The 27,203-nt window shown below is 41.1% G+C and overlaps 2 protein-coding genes across 2 annotated transcripts in view; both read left to right on the top strand.

Moving 5' to 3' along the window:
• The first annotated feature begins 1,061 nt into the window (after positions 1-1,061).
• On the top strand, positions 1,062-21,701 carry LOC124003131 (zinc finger protein 239-like). Its single transcript, XM_046311194.1, has 3 exons — positions 1,062-1,116; positions 13,413-14,137; positions 21,591-21,701. Exons 1-3 carry the CDS (start codon positions 1,062-1,064, stop codon positions 21,699-21,701), a joined length of 891 nt encoding a protein of 296 aa, XP_046167150.1.
• A 177-nt stretch (positions 21,702-21,878) lies between these two features.
• LOC124003130 (zinc finger protein 239-like) overlaps positions 21,879-27,203 on the top strand; it is a 37,516-nt gene continuing 32,191 nt past the window's right edge. The window contains exon 1 of the mRNA XM_046311193.1: positions 21,879-22,113. Within this exon, the coding sequence (XP_046167149.1) occupies positions 21,879-22,113 (235 nt within the window). The remainder of the gene's footprint in view (positions 22,114-27,203) is intronic.

Genomic DNA, 27,203 nt, shown 5'->3' with positions numbered 1-27,203 from the left:
TTAGAAAACATAATGGCCCTTTGTAATGCCCACGCATGTACATAGGATTCTGTATACAGCCTTTTAACATATTAAAACAAAAGAGATACATTTCCTAGAATCTGTCCTTTGCTGCAATGCTTGCAGATGTGCATAATATGCCCCGCAACCCTAATCAAAAAGTATTTAATAATTCCAAATAACAAAAAAACTTAGCTACGGGTTGCTGTGACACTTAAACTTGAATTTATTATTATTATTATTATATTTTTTTGCACTGCATGTTTCACCGGTGCAGTTGAATGCAGCATCGCAGTATGGTGCCATCACCACGGAGCACAGCTAACGGTAGCTACTAACAGTTAATGTTTCACCGGTGCAGTTGAATGCAGCATCGCAGTATGGTGCCATCACCACGGAGCACAGCTAACGGTAGCTACGGGTTGTTGTAACATTTAATGTTTCACCGGTGCAGTTGAATGCAGCATCGCAGTATGGTGCCATCACCACGGAGCACAGCTAACGGTAGCTACTAACAGTTAATGTTTCACCGGTGCAGTTGAATGCAGCATCGCAGTATGGTGCCATCACCACGGAGCACAGCTAATGGTAGCTACTAACAGTTAATGTTTCACCGGTGCAGTTGAATGCAGCATCGCAGTATGGTGCCATCACCACGGAGCACAGCTAACGGTAGCTACTAACAGTTAATGTTTCACCAGTGCAGTTGAATGCAGCATCGCAGTATGGTGCCATCACCACGGAGCACAGCTAACGGTAGCTACTAACAGTTAATGTTTCACCGGTGCAGTTGAATGCAGCATTGCAGTATGGTGCCATCACCACGGAGCACAGCTAACGGTAGCTACTAACAGTTAATGTTTCACCAGTGCAGTTGAATGCAGCATTGCAGTATGGTGCCATCACCACGGAGCACAGCTAACGGTAGCTACTAACAGTTAATGTTTCACCAGTGCAGTTGAATGCAGCATTGCAGTATGGTGCCATCACCACGGAGCACAACTAACGGTAGCTACTAACATTGAATGTTTCACCGGTGCAGTTGAATGCAGCATCGCAGTATGGTGCCATCACCACGGAGCACAGCTAACGGTAGCTACAGCAAGGCCGAGGACCGTCCACTGTCCCCTCTTCTGCAACGGAATTAGTAGCTAGCTGGAAGTGAACGTTATTTATACTAAACAAAAATATAAACGTAAAATGCAACAGTTTCAGTCAATTGATATAAATGAATTAGGTCCTAATCTATGAATTTCACATGACTGGGAATACAGATATGCATCTATTGGTCACAGATACCTTTAAAAAAGAAGCCTAACAATGGACCTCGTGATCTCGTTACAGTATTTTTGTGCATTTAAATTGCCATCGATAAAATGCAATTGTGTCAGTTGTCCGTAGCTTATGCCTGCCCATACCATAATACCATAATACCATAATAACACCATACCATAATACCATAATAACACCATGCCATAATAACACCATACCATAATACCATAATAACACCATACCATAATAACATAATAACACCATACCATAATAACACCATACCATAATACCATAATACCATAATAACACCATACCATAATAACACCATACCATAATAACACCATACCATAATACCATAATAACACCATACCATAATAACATAATAACACCATACCATAATAACACCATACCATAATACCATAATAACACCATACCATAATACCATAATACCACCATACCATAATAACACCATACCATAATAACATAATAACACCATACCATAATAACACCATACCATAATACCATAATAACACCATACCATAATACCATAATACCACCATACCATAATAACACCATACCATAATAACACCATACCATAATACCATAATAACACCATACCATAATAACATAATAACACCATACCATAATAACACCATACCATAATACCATAACACCATACCATAATACCATAATAACACCATACCATAATAATATAATAACACCACACCATAATAACATAATAACACCATACCATAATAACACCATACCATAATATCATAATAACACCACACCATAATAGCATAATAACACCATACCATAATACCATAATAACACCATACCATAATAACACCATACCATAATAACATAATAACACCATACCATAATAACACCATACCATAATACCATAATAACACCATACCATAATAACACCATACCATAATAACATAATAACACCATACCATAATAACACCATACCATAATACCATAATAACACCATACCATAATAACATAACACCATACCATAATAACACCATACCATAATAACACCATACCATAATAACACCATACCATAATAACACCATACCATAATAACATAATAACACCACACCATAATAACATAATAACACCATACCATAATAACACCATACCATAATAACACCACAACATAATAACACCACACCATAATAACAGAATAACACCATACCATAATACCATAATAACACCATACCATAATAACACCATACCATAATACCATAATAACACCATACCATAATAACACCATACCATAATAACATAATAACACCACACCATAATAACATAATAACACCATACCATAATACCATAATAACACCATACCATAATAACACCATACCATAATAACATAATAACACCATACCATAATAACACCATACCATAATACCATAATAACACCATACCATAATAACACCATACCATAATAACATAATAACACCATACCATAATACCATAATAACACCATACCATAATAACATAATAACACCATACCATAATAACACCATACCATAATAACACCATACCATAATAACATAATAACACCATACCATAATAACATAATAACACCATACCATAATAACATAATAACACCATACCATAATAACACCATACCATAATACCATAATAACACCATGCCATAATAACACCATACCATAATAACATAATAACACCATACCATAATAACATAATAACACCATACCATAATAACACCGTCACCATAATAACACCATACCATAATAACATAATAACACCATACCATAATAACACCATACCATAATAACATAATAACACCATACCATAATAACACCGTCACCATAATAACACCATACCATAATAACATAATAACACCATACCATAATAACATAACACCATACCATAATAACACCATACCATAATAACACCATACCATAATAACACCATACCATAATAACACCATACCATAATACCATAATAACACCATACCATAATAACACCATACCATAACCCCACCGCCACCATAGGGCATTCTGTTCACAATGTTGACATCAACAAACCACTCACCCACCTGACGCCAAAGATGTGGTTTGAGGTTGTGAGGCCAAATTCTCTAAAACAACATTGAAGGTGGCTTATCATAGAGAAATAAACATTCAATTATCTGGTAACAGCTCTGGTGGACATTCCTGCCGTCAACATGACAATTGCGCGCTCCCTCAAAACTTGAAACATCTGTGACATTGTGTTGATGTGGCAAAACTGCTAATTTTAGAGTGGCCCAGCACAAGGTGTAATGATCATGCTGTTAAATCAGCTTCTTGAAATGCCACACCTGTCAGGTTGATGGATTATCTTGGAAAAAGAGGGAATGCTCACTAACAAGGATGTAAACAAATTTGAGAGAAATAAGCTTTTTCTTTTGTGCGTATGGAAAATCTCACCGGCCTCTTATTATAGTCTCATGGAACACAGCACTAACACTTTACATTATAGTCTTTACATGATAGTCTCATGGAACACGGCACTAACACTTTACATTATAGTCTTTACATTATAGTCTCATGGAACACGGCACTAACACTTTACATTATAGTCTCATGGAACACGGCACTAACACTTTACATTATAGTCTCATGGAACACGGCACTAACACTTTACGTTATAGTCTCATGGAACACGGCACTAACACTTTACATTATAGTCTCATGGAACACGGCACTAACACTGTACATTATAGTCTCATGGAACACGGCACTAACACTTTACGTTATAGTCTCATGGAACACGGCACTAACACTTTACGTTATAGTGTCATGGAACACGGCACTAACACTTTACATTATAGTCTCATGGAACACGGCACTAACACTTTACATTATAGTCTCATGGAACACGGCACTAACACTTTACGTTATAGTCTCATGGAACACGGCACTAACACTTTACATTATAGTTTCATGGAACACGGCACTAACACTTTACATTATAGTTTCATGGAACACGGCACTAACACTTTACATTATAGTTTCATGGAACACGGCACTAACACTTTACATTATAGTCTCATGGAACACGGCACTAACACTTTACATTATAGTCTCATGGAACACGGCACTAACACTTTACATTATAGTCTCATGGAACACGGCACTAACACTTTACATTATAGTCTCATGGAACACGGCACTAACACTTTACATTATAGTCTCATGGAACACGGCACTAACACTTTACATTATAGTTTCATGGAACACGGCACTAACACTTTACATTATAGTTTCATGGAACACGGCACTAACACTTTACATTATAGTTTCATGGAACACGGCACTAACACTTTACGTTATAGTCTCATGGAACACGGCACTAACACTTTACATTATAGTCTCATGGAACACGGCACTAACACTTTACATTATAGTCTCATGGAACACGGCACTAACACTTTACATTATAGTCTCATGGAACACGGCATTAACACTTTACATTATAGTCTCATGGAACACGGCACTAACACTTTACATTATAGTCTCATGGAACACGGCACTAACACTTTACATTATAGTCTCATGGAACACGGCATTAACACTTTACATTATAGTCTCATGGAACACGGCACTAACACTTTACATTATAGTCTCATGGAACACGGCACTAACACTTTACATTATAGTCTCATGGAACACGGCACTAACACTTTACATTATAGTCTCATGGAACACGGCACTAACACTTTACGTTATAGTCTCATGGAACACGGCACTAACACTTTACATTATAGTCTCATGGAACACGGCACTAACACTTTACATTATAGTCTCATGGAACACGGCACTAACACTTTACATTATAGTCTCATGGAACACGGCATTAACACTTTACATTATAGTCTCATGGAACACGGCACTAACACTTTACGTTATAGTCTCATGGAACACGGCACTAACACTTTACATTATAGTCTCATGGAACACGGCATTAACACTTTACATTATAGTCTCATGGAACACGGCACTAACACTTTACATTATAGTCTCATGGAACACGGCATTAACACTTTACATTATAGTCTCATGGAACACGGCACTAACACTTTACGTTATAGTCTCATGGAACACGGCACTAACACTTTACATTATAGTCTCATGGAACACGGCACTAACACTTTACGTTATAGTCTCATGGAACACGGCACTAACACTTTACATTATAGTCTCATGGAACACGGCACTAACACTTTACATTATAGTCTCATGGAACACGGCACTAACACTTTACGTTATAGTCTCATGGAACACGGCACTAACACTTTACATTATAGTCTCATGGAACACGGCACTAACACTTTACATTATAGTTTCATGGAACACGGCACTAACACTTTACATTATAGTCTCATGGAACACGGCACTAACACTTTACATTATAGTCTCATGGAACACGGCATTAACACTTTACATTATAGTCTCATGGAACACGGCATTAACACTTTACATTATAGTCTCATGGAACACGGCACTAACACTTTACATTATAGTCTCATGGAACACGGCACTAACACTTTACATTATAGTCTCATGGAACACGGCACTAACACTTTACATTATAGTCTCATGGAACACGGCATTAACACTTTACATTATAGTCTCATGGAACACGGCACTAACACTTTACATTATAGTCTCATGGAACACGGCATTAACACTTTACATTATAGTCTCATGGAACACGGCACTAACACTTTACATTATAGTCTCATGGAACACGGCATTAACACTTTACATTATAGTCTCATGGAACACGGCACTAACACTTTACATTATAGTCTCATGGAACACGGCATTAACACTTTACATTATAGTCTCATGGAACACGGCACTAACACTTTACATTATAGTCTCATGGAACACGGCATTAACACTTTACATTATAGTCTCATGGAACACGGCATTAACACTTTACATTATAGTCTCATGGAACACGGCACTAACACTTTACATTATAGTCTCATGGAACACGGCACTAACACTTTACATTATAGTCTCATGGAACACGGCACTAACACTTTACATTATAGTCTCATGGAACACGGCATTAACACTTTACATTATAGTCTCATGGAACACGGCATTAACACTTTACATTATAGTCTCATGGAACACGGCACTAACACTTTACATTATAGTCTCATGGAACACGGCACTAACACTTTACATTATAGTCTCTTTACATTATAGTCTCATGGAACACGGCATTAACACTTTACATTATAGTCTCATGGAACACGGCATTAACACTTTACATTATAGTCTCATGGAACACGGCACTAACACTTTACATTATAGTCTCATGGAACACGGCATTAACACTTTACATTATAGTCTCATGGAACACGGCACTAACACTTTACATTATAGTCTCATGGAACACGGCACTAACACTTTACATTATAGTCTCATGGAACACGGCACTAACACTTTACATTATAGTCTCATGGAACACTTTACATTATAGCTCATAACACTTTACATTATAGTCTCATGGAACACGGCACTAACACTTTACATTATAGTCTCATGGAACACGGCACTAACACTTTACATTATAGTCTCATGGAACACGGCATTAACACTTTACATTATAGTCTCATGGAACACGGCACTAACACTTTACATTATAGTCTCATGGAACACGGCACTAACACTTTACATTATAGTCTTATATGGAACACGGCACTAACACTTTACATTATAGTCTCATGGAACACGGCACTAACACTTTACATTATAGTCTCATGGAACACGGCATTAACACTTTACATTATAGTCTCATGGAACACGGCATTAACACTTTACATTATAGTCTCATGGAACACGGCACTAACACTTTACATTATAGTCTCATGGAACACGGCATTAACACTTTACATTATAGTCTCATGGAACACGGCATTAACACTTTACATTATAGTCTCATGGAACACGGCACTAACACTTTACATTATAGTCTCATGGAACACGGCACTAACACTTTACATTATAGTCTCATGGAACACGGCACTAACACTTTACATTATAGTCTCATGGAACACGGCATTAACACTTTACATTATAGTAACACTTTACTCATGGAACACGGCATTAACACTTTACATTATAGTCTCATGGAACACGGCACTAACACTTTACATTATAGTCTCATGGAACACGGCATTAACACTTTACATTATAGTCTCATGGAACACGGCATTAACACTTTACATTATAGTCTCATGGAACACGGCACTAACACTTTACATTATAGTCTCATGGAACACGGCACTAACACTTTACATTATAGTCTCATGGAACACGGCACTAACACTTTACATTATAGTCTCATGGAACACGGCACTAACACTTTACATTATAGTCTCATGGAACACGGCACTAACACTTTACATTATAGTCTCATGGAACACGGCATTAACACTTTACATTATAGTCTCATGGAACACGGCATTAACATAACATTTACATTATAGTCTCATGGAACACGGCATTAACACTTTACATTATAGTCTCATGGAACACGGCACTAACACTTTACATTATAGTCTCATGGAACACGGCATTAACACTTTACATTATAGTCTCATGGAACACGGCATTAACACTTTACATTATAGCATTAACACTTTACATTCTCATGGAACACGGCACTAACACTTTACATTATAGTCTCATGGAACACGGCACTAACACTTTACATTATAGTCTCATGGAACACGGCACTAACACTTTACATTATAGTCTCATGGAACACGGCACTAACACTTTACATTATAGTCTCATGGAACACGGCACTAACACTTTACATTATAGTCTCATGGAACACGGCATTAACACTTTACATTATAGTCTCATGGAACACGGCACTAACACTTTACATTATAGTCTCATGGAACACGGCATTAACACTTTACATTATAGTCTCATGGAACACGGCACTAACACTTTACATTTACACGGCACTAACACTTTACATTATAGTCTCATGGAACACGGTCTCACTAACACTTTACATTATAGTCTCATGGAACACGGCAGTCTAACACTTTACATTATAGTCTCATGGAACACGGCACTAACACTTTACATTATAGTCTCATGGAACACGGCATTAACACTTTACATTATAGTCTCATGGAACACGGCACTAACACTTTACATTATAGTCTCATGGAACACGGCACTAACACTTTACATTATAGTCTCATGGAACACGGCACTAACACTTTACATTATAGTCTCATGGAACACGGCATTAACACTTTACATTATAGTCTCATGGAACACGGCACTAACACTTTACATTATAGTCTCATGGAACACGGCATTAACACTTTACATTATAGTCTCATGGAACACGGCATTAACACTTTACATTATAGTCTCATGGAACACGGCACTAACACTTTACATTATAGTCTCATGGAACACGGCATTAACACTTTACATTATAGTCTCATGGAACACGGCACTAACACTTTACATTATAGTCTCATGGAACACGGCACTAACACTTTACATTATAGTCTCATGGAACACGGCATTAACACTTTACATTATAGTCTCATGGAACACGGCACTAACACTTTACATTATAGTCTCATGGAACACGGCATTAACACTTTACATTATAGTCTCATGGTGATTCTCATGGAACACGGCATTAACACTTTACATTATAGTTCAGTGCTGCTTCCATTTACATTATAGTCTCAATGAGAAAAGAGACTCCAAAATGACACAACATGATTGACCATTCAGTCCCTATCAGCATAAAAACGACTTGATGTACCATTCAGTCCCTATCAGCATAAAAACGACATGATTGACCATTCAGTCCCTATAAGCATAAAAACGACATGATTGACCATTCAGTCCCTATCAGCATAAAAACGACATGATTTACCATTCAGTCCCTATCAGCATAAAAACGACATGATTGACCATTCAGTCCCTATCAGCATAAAAACGACATGATTGACCATTCAGTCCCTATCAGCATAAAAACGACATGATTTACCATTCAGTCCCTATCAGCATAAAAACGACATGATTTACCATTCAGTCCCTATCAGCATAAAAACGACATGATTGACCATTCAGTCCCTATAAGCATAAAAACGACATGATTGACCATTCAGTCCCTATCAGCATAAAAACGACATGATTTACCATTCAGTCCCTATCAGCATAAAAACGACATGATTGACCATTCAGTCCCTATCAGCATAAAAACGACATGATTGACCATTCAGTCCCTATCAGCATAAAAACGACATGATTGACCATTCAGTCCCTATAAGCATAAAAACGACATGATTGACCATTCAGTCCCTATAAGCATAAAAACGACATGATTGACCATTCAGTCCCTATAAGCATAAAAACCAACATGATTGACCATTCAGTCCCTATCAGCATAAAAACAACATGATTTATCATTCAGTCCCTATCAGCATAAAAACCGTCAAACCGAAACACAACCAAAACAAACTGAAAGTGCAACAACTTTAAAAAGTCACAAGCAGGGTAGAGTGTAGGGGTGGCAGGGTAGCCTAGTAGTTAGAGCGTTGGACTAGTAACCGGAAGGTTGCGAGTTCAAACCCCCGAGCTGAAAAGGTACAAATCTGTTGTTCTGCCCCTGAACAGGCAGTTAACCCACTGTTCCTAGGCCGTCATTGAAAATAAGAATTTGTTCTTAATTAACTGACTTGTCTGGTTAAATAAAGGTAAAATAAAATAAAAATTGACTACTTTAATACACTAAGTAATGTTTTCTAAAGACATCAATCAATCAAATCTATTTTAAAAAGCTATTTTTTTTACATCAGCAAGTGTTACAAAGTGCTTCTACAGATACCTAAAACCTCAGACCAACGATGCCCATGTAGAAACAAACACTTATAACATCTCACAAAGTGCTTCTACAGATACCTAAAACCTCAGACCAACGATGCCCATGTAGAAACCAACACTTATAACATCTCATAAAGTGCTTCTACAGATACCTAAAACCTCAGACCAACGATGCCCATGTCGAAACAAACACTTATAACATCTCACAAAGTGCTTCTACAGATACCTAAAACCTCAGACCAACGATGCCCATGTAGAAACAAACAATTATAACATCTCACAAAGTGCTTCTACAGATACCTAAAACCTCAGACCAACGATGTAGAAACAAACACGTATAACATCTCACAAAGTGCTTCTACAGATACCTAAAACCTCAGACCAACGATGCTGATGTAGAAACAAACACTTATAACATCTCACAAAGTGCTTCTACAGATACCTAAAACCTCAGACCAACGATGTAGAAACAAACACGTATAACATCTCACAAAGTGCTTCTACAGATACCTAAAACCTCAGACCAACGATGCCCATGTAGAAACAAACACTTATAACATCTCACAAAGTGCTTCTACAGATACCCAGCCTTTTTCAATGTTAGTTAGTTTGCTCCCACTGAAGAGACATCAGAGATTACAATTCAATATCAGTTAGTTTGCTCCCATTGAAGAGACATCAGAGATCACCATCCTCATCTATCAGTTAAAGACACACCCAGTACCCTGTTACCACGGTATCGGACCACACCTTAAAGGGACAGCTGAACATTTTTGGTCTATCCTAATGACACCTATTTGAGGGGAAAATGTGCTTCACTGAAACTGGATCACCCCAACAAAAAAACATGTCATTAAAAGAATCATACTTTAGTTGTGCTCCTAAATATATTTGTGTGCTCCTAACTATATTTGTGTGCTCCTAACTATAAACGTAGGATCACATGTGCTCCTAAATATATTTGTGTGCTCCTAACTATAAACGTAGGATCACATGTGCTCCTAAATATATTTGTGCGCTCCTAAATATATTTGTGTGCTCCTAACTATAAACGTAGGATCACATGTGCTCCTAAATATATTTGTGTGCTCCTAACTATAAACGTAGGATCACATGTGCTCCTAAATATATTTGTGTGCTCCTAAATATATTTGTGTGCTCCTAACTATAAACGTAGGATCACATGTGCTCCTAAATATATTTGTGTGCTCCTAACTATAAACGTAGGATCACATGTGCTCCTAAATATATTTGTGTGCTCCTAAATATATTTGTGTGCTCCTAACTATAAACGTAGGATCACATGTACTCCTTGTGATACATGTCAGCGTAGAACTATAATAATAAGTCAACTGCACCAATCAGCATTGTATCTGTCAGGACAGTGTGGTGTGTAGTGATATGTATCTGTCGGGACAGTGTGGTGTGTAGTGATATGTATCTGTCAGGACAGTGTGGTGTGTAGTGATATGTATCTGTCGGGACAGTGTGGTGTGTAGTGATATGTATCTGTCGGGACAGTGTGGTGTGTAGTGATATGTATCTGTCGGGACAGTGTGGTGTGTAGTGATATGTATCTGTCGGGACAGTGTGGTGTGTAGTGATATGTATCTGTCGGGACAGTGTGGTGTGTAGTGATATGTATCTGTCGGGACAGTGTGGTGTGTAGTGATATGTATCTGTCGGGACAGTGTGGTGTGTAGTGATATGTATCTGTCGGGACAGTGTGGTGTGTAGTGATATGTATCTGTCAGGACAGTGTGGTGTGTAGTGATATGTATCTGTCGGGACAGTGTGGTGTGTAGTGATATGTATCTGTCGGGACAGTGTGGTGTGTAGTGATATGTATCTGTCGGGACAGTGTGGTGTGTAGTGATATGTATCTGTCAGGACAGTGTGGTGTGTAGTGATATGTATCTGTCGGGACAGTGTGGTGTGTAGTGATATGTATCTGTCGGGACAGTGTGGTGTGTAGTGATATGTATCTGTCGGGACAGTGTGGTGTGTAGTGATATGTATCTGTCAGGACTATAGAACTATAGAATTATAGAACTGCACCAATCAGCATTGTATCTGTCAGGACAGTGTGGTGTGTAGTGATATGTATCTGTCGGGACAGTGTGGTGTGTAGTGATATGTATCTGTCGGGACAGTGTGGTGTGTAGTGATATGTATCTGTCGGGACAGTGTGGTGTGTAGTGATATGTATCTGTCAGGACTATAGAACTATAGAACTATAGAACTGCACCAATCAGCATTGTATCTGTCAGGACAGTGTGGTGTGTAGTGATATGTATCTGTCGGGACAGTGTGGTGTGTAGTGATATGTATCTGTCGGGACAGCGTGGTGTGTAGTGATATGTATCTGTCGGGACAGTGTGGTGTGTAGTGATATGTATCTGTCGGGACAGTGTGGTGTGTAGTGATATGTATCTGTCGGGACAGTGTGGTGTGTAGTGATATGTATCTGTCAGGACAGTGTGGTGTGTAGTGATATTTATCTGTCAGGACTATAGAACTATAGAACTATAAGAACTATAGAACTATAAGAACTATAGAACTATAGAACTATAGAACTATAAGAACTATAGAACTATAGAACTGCACCAATCAGCATTGTATCTGTCAGGATAGTGTGGTGTGTAGTGATATGTATCTGTCGGAACTATAGAACTATAGAACTATAGAACTATAAGAACTATAGAACTATAGAACTGCACCAATCAGCATTGTATCTGTCGGGACAGTGTGGTGTGTAGTGATATGTATCTGTCGGGACAGTGTGGTGTGTAGTGATATGTATCTGTCGGGACAGTGTGGTGTGTAGTGATATGGAGGCACTTTGCTGATTCTTGATGTTCACTTGGTGAACTGTTCATCATTACTATTGTGTCCAAATTACTTATTTTAACCCACATTGGTTAAAAGACTCATATCATTAAAAATAAAATGACATTGACTAACATACCACATTACTTCATATTTACATTTCTTGTTTTTACAACAATGACAAAGAATTGCTTATTCATTTTTATTTATTATTTTGTAGTCATAGAGGAAAATAATATTTTGGATGGTCGTTTGTTTTCCTCCCAATCTGCCTGCCACGGTGACTGGTGGACCAAAAGCGAACCCCCCCAAAATACTTAGAAGACAATTGTCCAAAGTTTGTAAAATAATTTAACCATTCACTCCATTGACCGTCTGACTTTGTCGTTCACACAGGAGAGAGACATGACTACCGTGGATCATCCGGGGAGCCTCAACAACATCCTGATTCTGAGGAAGCAGAGAAGAGCCTCTCCAGATCAGAATACCTCATTAAACACCAGCGGACACCTACAGGGAAGAAACCGCTCCGCTGCTCTGAATGTGGGAAGAGTTATTCAAGATCAGATTCACTAAAATTACACCTGAGAATTCACACAGGTGAGAAGCTTTTCAACTGTGATCAATGTGGGAAGAGTTACTCAAGATCAGATTCACAAAAATTACACCTGAGAATTCACACAGGTGAGAAGCTTTTCAACTGTGATCAATGTGGGAAGAGATGCACCTCTTCGTCAGAACTTAAAATACACCAGAGAATCCACACAGGAGAGAAACCTTATCGCTGCTCACAGTGTGGCATGACTTTCTCCAGATCACATTCATTGAAATCACACCTGAGAATTCATACAGGAGAGAAAACGTATGGCTGTTATCAATGTGGGAAGAGTTTTGCTCAGTCAAATAACCTGATATCACACCAGAGAACTCACACAGGAGAGCAGCCTTATAGCTGTTATCAATGTGGGAAGAGTTTTGCTCAGTCAACCAACCTGATATCACACCAGAGAACTCACACTGGAGAGAAGCCTTATAGCTGTGATCAATGTGAGAAGAGATACTCTGATTTAAGAGATCTGATTAAACATCAGAAAATGCACACAGTAGATCCACAGAGAATGGTATGTCCAACACCAGACCTGGGTAGTAGAACACAGAGAATGGTATGTCCAACACCAGACCTGGGTAGTAGAACACAGAGAGTGGAATGTCCTCCAACACCAGACCTGGGTAGTAGAACACAGAGAGTGGAATGTCCTCCAACACCAGACCTGGGTAGTAGAACACAGAGAGTGGAATGTCCTCCAACACCAGACCTGGGTAGTAGAACACAGAGAGTGGTATGTCCAACACCAGACCTGGGTAGTAGAACACAGAGAGTGGAATGTCCTCCAACACCAGACCTGGGTAGTAGAACACAGAGAGTGGAATGTCCTCCAACACCAGACCTGGGTAGTAGAACACAGAGAGTGGTATGTCCAACACCAGACCTGGGTAGTAGAACACAGAGAGGGAATGTCCAGAGAATCCAACACCAGACCTGGGTAGTAGAACACAGAGAGTGGAATGTCCAATACCAGACTTGGGTAGTAGAACACAGAGAGTGGAATATCCAACACCAGACCTGGGTAGTAGAACACAGAGAGTGGAATGTCCAACACCAGACCTGGGTAGTAGAACACAGAGAATGGAATGTCCTCCAACACCAGACCTGGGTAGTAGAACACAGAGAATGGAATGTCCTCCAACACCAGACCTGGGTAGTAGAACACAGAGAATGGAATGTCCTCCAACACCAGACCTGGGTAGTAGAACACAGAGAGTGGAATGTCCAACACCAGACCTGGGTAGTAGAACACAGAGAATGGAATGTCCTCCAACACCAGACCTGGGTAGTAGAACACAGAGAATGGAATGTCCTCCAACACCAGACCTGGGTAGTAGAACACAGAGAGTGGAATGTCCAACACCAGACCTGGGTAGTAGAACACAGAGAATGGAATGTCCTCCAACACCAGACCTGGGTAGTAGAACACAGAGAGTGGAATGTCCAACACCAGACCTGGGTAGTAGAACACAGAGAGTGGAATGTCCAATACCAGACCTGGGTAGTAGAACACAGAGAGTGGAATGTTCAACACCAGACCTGGGTAGTAGAACACAGAGAGTGGAATATCCAACACCAGACCTGGGTAGTAGAACACAGAGAGTGGAATGTCCTCCAACACCAGACCTGGGTAGTAGAACACAGAGAGTGGAATGTCCAACACCAGACCTGGGTAGTAGAACACAGAGAGGGGAATGTCCAACAACAGACCTGGGGAGTAGAACACAGAGAATGGAATGTCCTCCAACACCAGACCTGGGTAGTAGAACACAGAGAGTGGAATGTCCAACACCAGACCTGGGTAGTAGAACACAGAGAGTGGAATGTCCTCCAACACCAGACCTGGGTAGTAGAACACAGAGAGTGGAATGTCCAATACCAGACCTGGGTAGTAGAACACAGAGAGTGGAATGTCCAACACCAGACCTGGGTAGTAGAACACAGAGAGTGGAATATCCAACACCAGACCTGGGTAGTAGAACACAGAGAGTGGAATGTCCAACACCAGACCTGGGTAGTAGAACACAGAGAGGGGAATGTCCAACAACAGACCTGGGGAGTAGAACACAGAGTGTGGAATGTCCAACAAAAGACCTGGGTAGTAGAACACAGAGAGGGGAATGTCCAACAACAGACCTGGGTAGTAGAACACAGAGTGTGGAATGTCCAACACCAGACCTGGGTAGTAGAACACAGAGAGTGGAATATCCAACACCAGACCTGGGTAGTAGAACACAGAGAGTGGAATGTCCTCCAACACCAGACCTGGGTAGTAGAACACAGAGAGTGGAATGTCCAATACCAGACTTGGGTAGTAGAACACAGAGAGTGGAATATCCAACACCAGACCTGGGTAGTAGAACACAGAGAGTGGAATGTCCAACACCAGACCTGGGTAGTAGAACACAGAGTGTGGAATGACCTCCAACACCAGACCTGGGTAGTAGAACACAGAGTGTGGAATGTCCAACAACAGACCTGGGTAGTAGAACACAGAGAGGGGAATGTCCAACAACAGACCTGGGTAGTAGAACACAGAGTGTGGAATGTCCAACAACAGACCTGGGGAGTAGAACACAGAGTGTGGAATGACCTCCAATACCAGACCTGGGTAATAGAACAGGGGGGAGGGGGGTTGGCTCGGGTTAGTTGAGAAATGTGTGTTTGGGGGGAAGGGGTTGGTACCAATGATATACGCACTAGATGAGAAGAATGGGGTGCTGTTTTGAAGCCACTGCGCCTCCATTTTGGTACTCCACTACCATTCTAAAAACTATTTAGGAAGCTATAGAAATGTATTTATTCATGTCTACATTTGTTGTATTCTATCAGAGACACCTTCACGCAAACTTTTAAATGATATTATGTGAACTAAACACAGAGGACTAATTGATCTAAATTGGGGAAGAGAGATGAGAAACAGAGTGAGATGTCGGACTCTAAGACACATGGAACACATTTTGGCATGAACATTGAGGGTTTCCACCATTAAAAAGCATCAACTGGGTGGGACTTTCCTATTGGTTAAGGAGGTATCACATGATTCCATCCAGGTCATCAACTGGGTGGGACTTTCCTATTGGTTAAGGAGGTATCACATGATTCCATCCAGGTCATCAACTGAGTGGGACTTTCCTATTGGTTAAGGAGGTATCACATGATTCCATCCAGGTCATCAACTGAGTGGGACTTTCCTATTGGTTAAGGAGGTATCACATGATTCCATCCAGGTCATCAACTGAGTGGGACTTTCCTATTGGTTAAGGAGGTATCACATGATTCCATCCAGGTCATCAACTGGGTGGGACTTTCCTATTGGTTAAGGAGGTATCACATGATTCCATTCAGGTCATTAACTGGGTGGGACTTTCCTATTGGTTAAGGAGGTATCACATGATTCCATCCAGGTCATCAACTGGGTGGGACTTTCCTATTGGTTAAGGAGGTATCACATGATTCCATCCAGGTCATCAATTGGGTGGGACTTTCCTATTGGTTAAGGAAGTATCACATGATTCCATCCAGGTCATCAACTGGGTGGGACTTTCCTATTGGTTAAGGAGGTATCACATGATTCCATCAAGGTCATTAACTGGGTGGGACTTCCTATTGGTTAAGGAAGTATCACATGATTCCATCCAGGTCATCAACTGAGTGGGACTTTCCTATTGGTTAAGGAGGTATCACATGATTCCATCAAGGTCATTAACTGGGTGGGACTTCCTATTGGTTAAGGAAGTATCACATGATTCCATCCAGGTCATCAACTGGGTGGGACTTTCCTATTGGTTAAGGAAGTATCACATGATTCCATCTGGGTCATCGGGAGGAATCGGCCAATTAAAATGATACTTGCGAGAAAACGTTCCATAAATGCAGGTTAAAGTTAAATCACCAACCTTGACTTTAATAACTGTTCCAACACCACCCCTCTAGGTGGCAGTATGGTGGCACATCACCGACCATGAGCTCACGAAATTACTCGCCCCCTGCTAAAGAAGCGGTCATCAGCTGGACGGAGATGCCCAGCCATTCATTCTAATAGTAATATATCATGTTGTTGACCTTCACCAGATGCCTTTCATTCTAATAGTAATATATCATGTTATTGACCTTCACCAGATGCCTTTCATTCTAATAGTAATATATCATGTTGTTGACCTTCACCAGATGTCCAGCCTTTCATTCTAATAGTAATATATCATGTTGTTGACCTTCACCAGATGCCTTTCATTCTAATAGTAATATATCATGTTATTGACCTTCACCAGATGCCCAGCCTTTCATTCTAATAGTAATATATCATGTTGTTGACCTTCACCAGATGTCCAGCCTTTCATTCTAATAGTAATATATCATGTTGTTGACCTTCACCAGATGCCCAGCCTTTCATTCTAATAGTAATATATCATGTTGTTGACCTTCACCAGATGCCTTTCATTCTAATAGTAATATATCATGTTATTGACCTTCACCAGATGCCCAGCCTTTCATTCTAATAGTAATATATCATGTTGTTGACCTTCACCAGATGTCCAGCCTTTCATTCTAATAGTAATATATCATGTTGTTGACCTTCACCAGATGCCCAGCCTTTCATTCTAATAGTAATATATCATGTTGTTGACCTTCACCAGATGCCTTTCATTCTAATAGTAATATATCATGTTGTTGACCTTCACCAGATGCCTTTCATTCTAATAGTAATATATCATGTTGTTGACCTTCACCAGATGCCTTTCATTCTAATAGTAATATATCGTGTTGTTGACCTTCACCAGATGCCCAGCCTTTCATTCTAATAGTAATATATCATGTTGTTGACCTTCACCAGATGCCTTTCATTCTAATAGTAATATATCATGTTATTGACCTTCACGAGATTCCCAGCCTTTCATTCTAATAGTAATATATCATGTTGTTGACCTTCACCAGATGCCTTTCATTCTAATAGTAATATATCATGTTGTTGACCTTCACCAGATGCCCAGCCTTTCATTCTAATAGTAATATATCATGTTGTTGATCTTCACCAAATGCCTTTCATTCTAATAGTAATATATCGTGTTGTTGACCTTCACCAGATGCCCAGCCTTTCATTCTAATAGTAATATATCTTGTTGTTGACCTTCACCAGATGCCCAGCCTTTCATTCTAATAGTAATATATCATGTTGTTGACCTTCACCAGATGCCTTTCATTCTAATAGTAATATATCATGTTGTTGACCTTCACCAGATGCCCAGCCTTTCATTCTAATAGTAATATATCATGTTGTTGACCTTCACCAGATGCCCAGCCTTTCATTCTAATAGTAATATATCATGTTGTTGACCTTCAACAGATGCCTTTCATTCTAATAGTAATATATCATGTTGTTGACCTTCACCAGATGCCTTTCATTCTAATAGTAATATATCATGTTGTTGACCTTCACCAGATGCCTTTCATTCTAATAGTAATATATCATGTTGTTGACCTTCACCAGATGCCCAGCCTTTCATTCTAATAGTAATATATCATGTTGTTGACCTTCACCAGATGCCCAGCCTTTCATTCTAATAGTAATATATCATGTTGTTGACCTTCACCAGATGTCCAGCCTTTCATTCTAATAGTAATATATCATGTTGTTGACCTTCACCAGATGCCCAGCCTTTCATTCTAATAGTAATATATCATGTTGTTGACCTTCACCAGATGCCTTCCATTCTAATAGTAATATATCATGTTGTTGACCTTCACCAGATGCCCAGCCTTTCATTCTAATAGTAATATATCATGTTGTTGACCTTCACCAGATGCCTTTCATTCTAATAGTAATATATCATGTTGTTGACCTTCACCAGATGCCCAGCCTTTCATTCTAATAGTAATATATCATGTTGTTGACCTTCACCAGATGCCCAGCCTTTAACAGGAAAACAACAGTTGGGAGAGGAAAAGGCTCCTATTTAAATGGAGTTCCATTTCAAGTTGTTGGCACAAAGACGTATGAATGTCACGAAGAGGAAAGACAGACAAACAAAAGCCAAAGAGAAATACGAGGCTGAAATTAACAAGAAAACTGTAATTGCAAAGACACATCACTGTAATTTATACCATACATATTTACAACACTAATTTCACTTGAATTATGTTGAATTCGTAACTAACAATGGAATGTTCCTCAACAAAATGGAATAAGATGGGACTTTAAAATGGGTTTATCTTGTTACAGCGCCAACATCTGGCCAATCAGTGTAATTTTGTAAATGCCAGATCTCTATGGCAAGAGGCATCATTCACCCAAGTTTCGTCAAAATCAGGCCAGTGCTGTCTGAGATATCGCACGTGACTAAGGTACGAACTAACTAACATACTAAATAAAGTACTAACGGAATAAGACTGTTCCACAATTCATCAAAGGGAACAATTAAGAGCAGCTTGGCAGGGTTAAGAGCTTTGTTAACCCACTGTTCCTAGACCAGTTAACCCACTAGTTCCTAGGCCGTCATTGAAAATAAGAATTTGTTCTTAATTAACTGACTTGCCTAGTTTAAAAAAAAGGTAAAATAAAAAATAAATAAAACGTACTGATTGGTTTCATACAACTGCTCTCAATTCTGCAGCAGACTCCTATGGAGTCAAATTCACGCCATGTGTATTGAATTCAAAATTAAATAAATCGTGCAAATGAAAAATAAAGTTGTGAATGTAAACATATTTAAAAATTAAGGAATACAAATAATGGAAAAAGATATCAAAAGCAAAACACAAAAACTTGTAAAGCAAATAATTAAGGCGAGAGCAAACTCAATGACAAATGATTAAAATCCAAATTTGAAATCGAATGCAGAAATCGTTTTCAGTTCAACTTTCCCAGCAACCAATCCTATTGAATACATTTTGCCTGCGCTCTTGCCTGCATGTACTAACTGGGTTACGCTGTTCGTGTTCTTTCATTGCCAGTCTTTCGGAATGCGAGTTTTGGCATTATTTTCCCATGAAGGGTGGGGTTTTTAGTGGGAGGCGTGAACAATGAGTCTCCATTGGTCCGCTAGTTTGTGAGTGAGGGTTCGTCTGGTGTTGCTACTCTGATTGGTTGGAGATGAGCCAATCGTTGATTACTTTGTTTTGTACAACACCCCTCATTTAGACGTCACCACAATCGACTTCAATGATGTCAGTCTCAGACTGAAGTCTGTTGCGACCGACAGAACAGTGGAATAATTCAGTATGAGCCGACAGGCCACTCTATCGCTAATCTTTCCTAAGAGAAAGTTACATATTTTTTTGTTTGGTGCAGCGATAGAGCGCTGCATGAACCTGGGCTTAAATGCTCATGCGGATGTGCTGTAACATAAAATCTAATTGTATTGTCCACATACACATATTTAGCAGATATTATTGCGGGTGTAGCGATATGCTGGTGTTCCTAGATCCAACAGCGCAGTAGTATCTAACGATTCACAACAATACACACACATCTAAAAGTAAAATAATGGAATTGAGAAATATATAAATATTAGGATGAGCAATGTGGCTTTGACTAAAATACAGTAATAAGGAGAATACAGTATATGCATATGAAGTGAGTAAAACAGTATGTAAACATTATTAAAGTGACTAATGTTCCAATGTTTAAGTGACCAGTGATTCCATGTCTATGTACATACGCCGGTAGCCTCTAAGGTGCAGGGTTGAGTAACCGAGCGGTAACCAGCTCAGTGATAGTTCAAAAACAGTCTGATGGCCTTGAGATAGAAGCTGTTTTTTCAGTCTCTAGGTCCAAGCTTTCTAGATGTCTCGTCATTGGTAATCAGGCCTACTACTGTTGTCTTAGTATTTAAATTATCTCTTTACAAAATCTGCACTAATCCATCAACACTCGCGTCTCTGTATGTTTACATAAAATATTACACTTCAATGAAACAAATGTTTGCCGCTCCAAAATGAAATAAATACAACTGCGTTACCCACTCCAGTCAGCAGATGGCGGTGTGCAGATTTCAGGCGATACCGCTTGTGTGACGTCTAATGTAGTGGACGGACACTTCATCAACAGTAAAACAACAGAAGGTCGGCCACCTCCGTAGCCAACATTGCCGAAAACAACGGTTACTGTGTTTTAAACATACGTCTGCCGTGTCTATTTGTTGGCCCATTTAATGTAACGTTAATATTTACGTTGTTTGTCAGGTAGCTGGCTAAGTTAGCTTTGCACGAGGCTAATCGCTAATGCTAAGTAGCTAGCGAGCTAACATTCCTTGATCATGAGTTCACTTTGCTACTCCACTCCTGCTGAAGAAGAGGCTGTCACAGTTAAACAAGAAGTAGAGGATGAGGCTGTTACTGTGAAAGAAGAAGAGAAAGAAGTTACTGTGACAGAGAAAGAAGCTTTCAGAGTGAAAGTGGAGGAGGAAGGAGTTTTCAGAGTGAAGATGGTGGAGAAGATTACTGGCACGTTGGAGGAGGAGGAAGAGGAGACGGGAGGTCTGAGTAACGCCAGTAAGTAGTGTCTTAAAAACGGGGACACAAAATCTTCAGTCCTTGAAGATTGCTAGGTCACATGCTTGAAGACGGGGTGTTGAAATTGTAAAGTTACTAATATTTATATATAAACGTGTAAGTGCTTTTTGGGTAAACCATAGGGTGAATAATCCCATGGGAAAACCTACCCTGTGGACGATCATAAGTTGGTTTTAGGTCTCTCTGTCACATTGTGAATGAGCTTTTGAAATGAAGTGATTTGTTAAAAAAATATATATTTTAATAGTGTTCAACATGCCTTTCCATGAAAGGAATAATGGACCATTGAAATGAGGTTTCTAAATCAAGTGGTGAAAGAGGTGATTCTCATAAAGAGTCTGACATATTTCTCATTACCGTAACACTTGTTCAAGTTGCTGTAAAAACTACAGTATTTGTTTTTACAATGTTTTATTCCCCCATGATGCATCATCTAGTGGAGTGTTCATTAGATGAGCACAAGATATTTAAAATGGTTCACTTATATGCGTTCAGAATGCGGGTCTTATTCTCAAACATCCCCCCTTTATGACACTTGACCTTGTCAATACCAAAATGACAAAATAGCTAAAACTTTTGAAAACCTTCAGTGGTAAACACTTACAGAACAATTACCGTACCAACATGGAGATGTTGGGCTTTAGTGATGTGGTCAACACTTAGGGGCCCATTACCTTACCAACATGGAGGCATGAATGTGCTTTAGTGATGTGGTAAACACTTAGAGACCCTTTACCTTACCAACATGGAGATGTTGGGCTTTAGTGATGTGGTCAACACTTAGAGACCCATTACCTTACCAACATGGAGACATGAATGGGCTTTAGTGATGTGGTCAACACTTAGACCCATTACCTTACCAACATGGAGACATGAATGTGCTTTAGTGATGTGGTAAACACTTAGAGACCCATTACCTTACCAACATGGAGATGTTGGGCTTTAGTGATGTGGTCAACACTTCCGGAGAACATTGGTCTACGTTTTGATCGTCCTTCAACCCTTTGTTACCCTTGTGCTCTGACACTTTGTGTGGGTTGGGTGCAGGAACGTAGCGAACAGGTCGATTGTAGCGGTAGTCGTTTTGATGGCAACGTACTTTACAGTTATGTCGACTGCAGTGGTTATTGGAACCACTGAATTCAAATTTCAAAGCTGTGGCAAGTTTAGCGTAGTCATTTAGCACGTGTTGCTGTTGTAGGCAAATTAACCTTGTCACGTGTCAATTCGACGTTCTCTTCAACAGGTAAACCCTGTCAGAACCCGTAGCATTCGGCTAGCGACCCAACGCGTCCTCTATGTCAGCTAGGAACGTCTCAGTATCGTTTGGCTGACCTGGAACGGGGTCTAAGGTGGGGAAATTCTTGATGAGTTTGTCAAGGTATTCCGTGTCAAGTCGGCGGCTTCATCCTGTGGGGAATGGCCAAGAGGAGAAGCTGTGCTTTGTTGGCCAAGAGGCGCCATATTACTCAGTGCCGAATGGCCGAGAGGAGAAGACTGAGGGACACATGATGGAGGCAATGTCTGAAACCTATCGTCTTCACTCCTGTGAGTACCGGGCTCCGGTTGCTTGGACGCTGTAGAGCGTGACCATTCTGGACTTCCTCCAGATGGTACCTAAGGGTGGTATTCTGCTGCATTGCAGAGTCCACTTGAGCACTTAGAGTACTGATTTTGGACACGCATTTGCTACTTTAGTTCTCAAACTTATCCGTCATGGTTTGCAGGTAGAGGTCTTGAGTGGAGCGAGAGATTCAGTGATGAGATTTCCTTCCGCCTGCTTAGAAATCAATATTTCCATCTTCATCATTTGAGTTCTTTCATCATTCATTTGGTCAGCGACTTCAATGAGTTCTGCTGATTTGTCATCCAACTTTGTCCTTGTGGTCATTAACTGATGGTCTTTGGCCTGCAGCGTTTTGAGTAGAACCGTGTTACTCTGAGTAACGTTCAACAAAACTGCCTGCATGTTATCAAATTGAGCTCTCCTGTTTGTAGATAACTCGAACAGATTTATCTAGTTTGAAGTGGACTACATCGTATTTAGTTTTGGCTAAATCGAGTTGTTCCTGGAGACAACGATTTTGTTGAAGAGTTTGTGCTCGTTCATCGTCATAAGTATTTTCAATTACTTTTAATTGTTCAGATTTCAAACGCAGTTCCTCGGCTAGCAGAATGTTTTCATTTCCTGCTTTTCTTAATAGTTGCTCAGTCCTCTCCACCTGTGCCCTCATGTTATCCATGTCTCTCCACCTGTACCCTCATGTTAGCCATGTCTCTCCACCTGTACCCTCATGTTAGCCGTGTCTCTCCACCTGTACCCTCATGTTAGCCGTGTCTCTCCACCTGTACCCTCATGTTAGCCGTGTCTCTCCACCTGTACCCTCATGTTAGCCGTGTCTCTCCACCTGTACCCTCATGTTAGCCGTGGTTCTCCACCTGTACCCTCATGTTAGCCGTGTCTCTCCACCTGTACCCTCATTCGTGTCTCTCCACCTGTACCCTCATGTTAGCCGTGTTCTCCACCTGTACCCTCATGTTAGCCGTGTCTCTCCACCTGTACCCTCATGTTAGCCGTGTCTCTCCACCTGTACCCTCATGTTAGCCGTGTTCTCCACCTGTACCCTCATGTTAGCCGTGTCTCTCCACCTGTACCCTCATGTTAGCCGTGTCTCTCCACCTGTACGTGGTTCCCCTCCATGTTGGCCTCATGTTAGCTATGTCTCTCCACCTGTGGCCTCATGTTAGCCGTGTCTCTCCACCTGTGGCCTCATGTTAGCCGTGTCTCTCCACCTGTGGCCTCATGTTAGCCATGTCTCTCCACCTGTGGCCTCATGTTAGCCATGTCTCCACCTGTGGCCTCATGTTAGCCATGTCTCTCCACCTGTGGCCTCATGTTAGCCATGTCTCTCCACCTGTACCCTCATGTTAGCCATGTCTCTCCACCTCTCTCCACCTGTACCCTCATGTTAGCCATGTCTCTCCACCTCTCTCCACCTGTACACTCATGTTAGCCATGTCTCTCCACCTGTACTCTCATGTTAGCCATGTCTCTCCACCTGTACCCTCATGTTAGCCATGTCTCCCCACCTCTCTCCACCTGTACACTCATGTTAGCCATGTCTCTCCACCTGTACCCTCATGTTAGCCATGTCTCCCCACTCTCTCCACCTGTACACTCATGTTAGCCATGTCTCCACCTCCACCTGTGTCCTCATGTTAGCCATGTCTCTCCACCTGTACTCTCATGTTAGCCATGTCTCTCCACCTGTACTCTCATGTTAGCCATGTCTCTCCACCTGTGTCCTCATGTTAGCCATGTCTCTCCACCTGTGTCCTCATGTTAGCCATGTCTCTCCACCTGTGTCCTCATGTTAGCCATGTCTCTCCGCCTGTGTCCTCATGTTAGCCACGTCTCTCCGCCCTGTTAGCGTCCTCATGTTAGCCACGTCTCTCCGCCTGCGTCCTCATGTTAGCCACGTCTCTCCGCCTGCGTCCTCATGTTAGCCACGTCTCTCCGCCTGCGTCCTCATGTTAGCCACGTCGCTCCGCCTGTGTCCTCATGTTAGCCACGTCTCTCCGCTCCGCCTGTGTCCTCATGTTAGCCACGTCGCTCCGCCTGTGTCCTCATGTTAGCCACGTCGCTCCGCCTGTGTCCTCATGTTAGCCACGCCGCTCCGCCTGTGTCCGCCTGTCCTCATGTTAGCCACCGCTCCGCCTGTGTCCTCATGTTAGCCACGTCGCTCCGCCTGTGTCCTCATGTTAGCCACGTCGCTCCGCCTGCGTCCTCATGTTAGCCACGCGCTCCGCCTGCGTCCTCATGTTAGCCACGTCGCTCCGCCTGCGTCCCTCATGTTAGCCACGTCCACCGCCCGCCTGCGTCCTCATGTTAGCCACGTCGCTCCGCCTGCGTCCTCATGTTAGCCACAGGTAGCTCCGCCTGCGTCTCATGTTAGCCACGTCGCTCCGCCATGTTAGCCATGCGTACCCTCATGTTAGCCATGTCTCCCCACCTCTTCCAGTACACTCCACGTCGCTCCGCCTGTGTCCTCATGTTAGCCACGTCGCTCCGCCTGCGTCCTCATGTTAGCCACGTCTCTCCGCCTGCGTCCTCATGTTAGCCACGTCTCTCCGCCTGCGGCCTCATGTTAGCCACGTCTCTCCGCCTGCATCCTCATGTTAGCCACGTCTTGCACGTGCTTCGGCTTGTGCACTGTAGTATTGGACCGATGCCAACCTTGATGGCGATACAGAAGTGCTAAAGTGGAGAGAACCGTCACAAAGCCTGTGTTTGATGGTTGATTTCGGAGAGCGTTCGCAATTTCGGCTGTTTTTTCACTAATGGCATCATTAGGGTTGGTATCGCTGCTGAGGTCAGAGATCAATCCTTTTATGAGTGGAGCTTCACTAATTAGCGGAGGAGTGGTGACCACCTTCTTTGATAGCTTGCACATTATTAGAACAATTTTGAGGAAAAATGTTTGGGTCAAAGTTTGGGTTTGGAATTCATTGGAAGCTGCAAAAACAAGTTTACTATACTATATAGTACACGTGTAATAGTAGGTATTACTATATAGTACGTGTAATAGTAGTATATAGTACGTGTAGTAGGTATTACTATGCAGTACACGTGTAATAGTAGGTATTACTATATATGTGGGCGCGCGTAACACTATGCTATGTAATAGTAGGTATTACTATGCTATGTAGGGCGCGCGTAACGGTAGGTATTACTATGCTATGTAGGGCGCGCGTAACGGTAGGTATTACTATGCTATGTAGGGCGCGCGTAACGGTAGGTATTACTATGCTATGTAGGGCGCGCGTAACGGTAGGTATTACTATGCTATGTAGGGCGCGCGTAACGGTAGGTATTACTATGCTATGTGGGGGCGCGCGTAACGGTAGGTATTGCTATGCTATGTAGGGCGCGCGCGTAGGTATTGCTATGCGGTAGGTAACGGCATGACAGGTATTGCTATGCTATGTAGGGGGCGCGTAACGGTAGGTATTGCTATGCTATTGCGGTAGGTATTGCTATGTAGGGCGCGTAACGGTAGGTATTGCTA

Source organism: Oncorhynchus gorbuscha, linkage group LG18, assembly GCF_021184085.1.
Source record: "Oncorhynchus gorbuscha isolate QuinsamMale2020 ecotype Even-year linkage group LG18, OgorEven_v1.0, whole genome shotgun sequence".
NCBI classification, from domain to species: domain Eukaryota; kingdom Metazoa; phylum Chordata; class Actinopteri; order Salmoniformes; family Salmonidae; genus Oncorhynchus; species Oncorhynchus gorbuscha.
The sequence above is the reverse complement of the archived record's forward strand: the minus strand, read 5'-3'. Positions and strand labels throughout refer to the sequence as shown.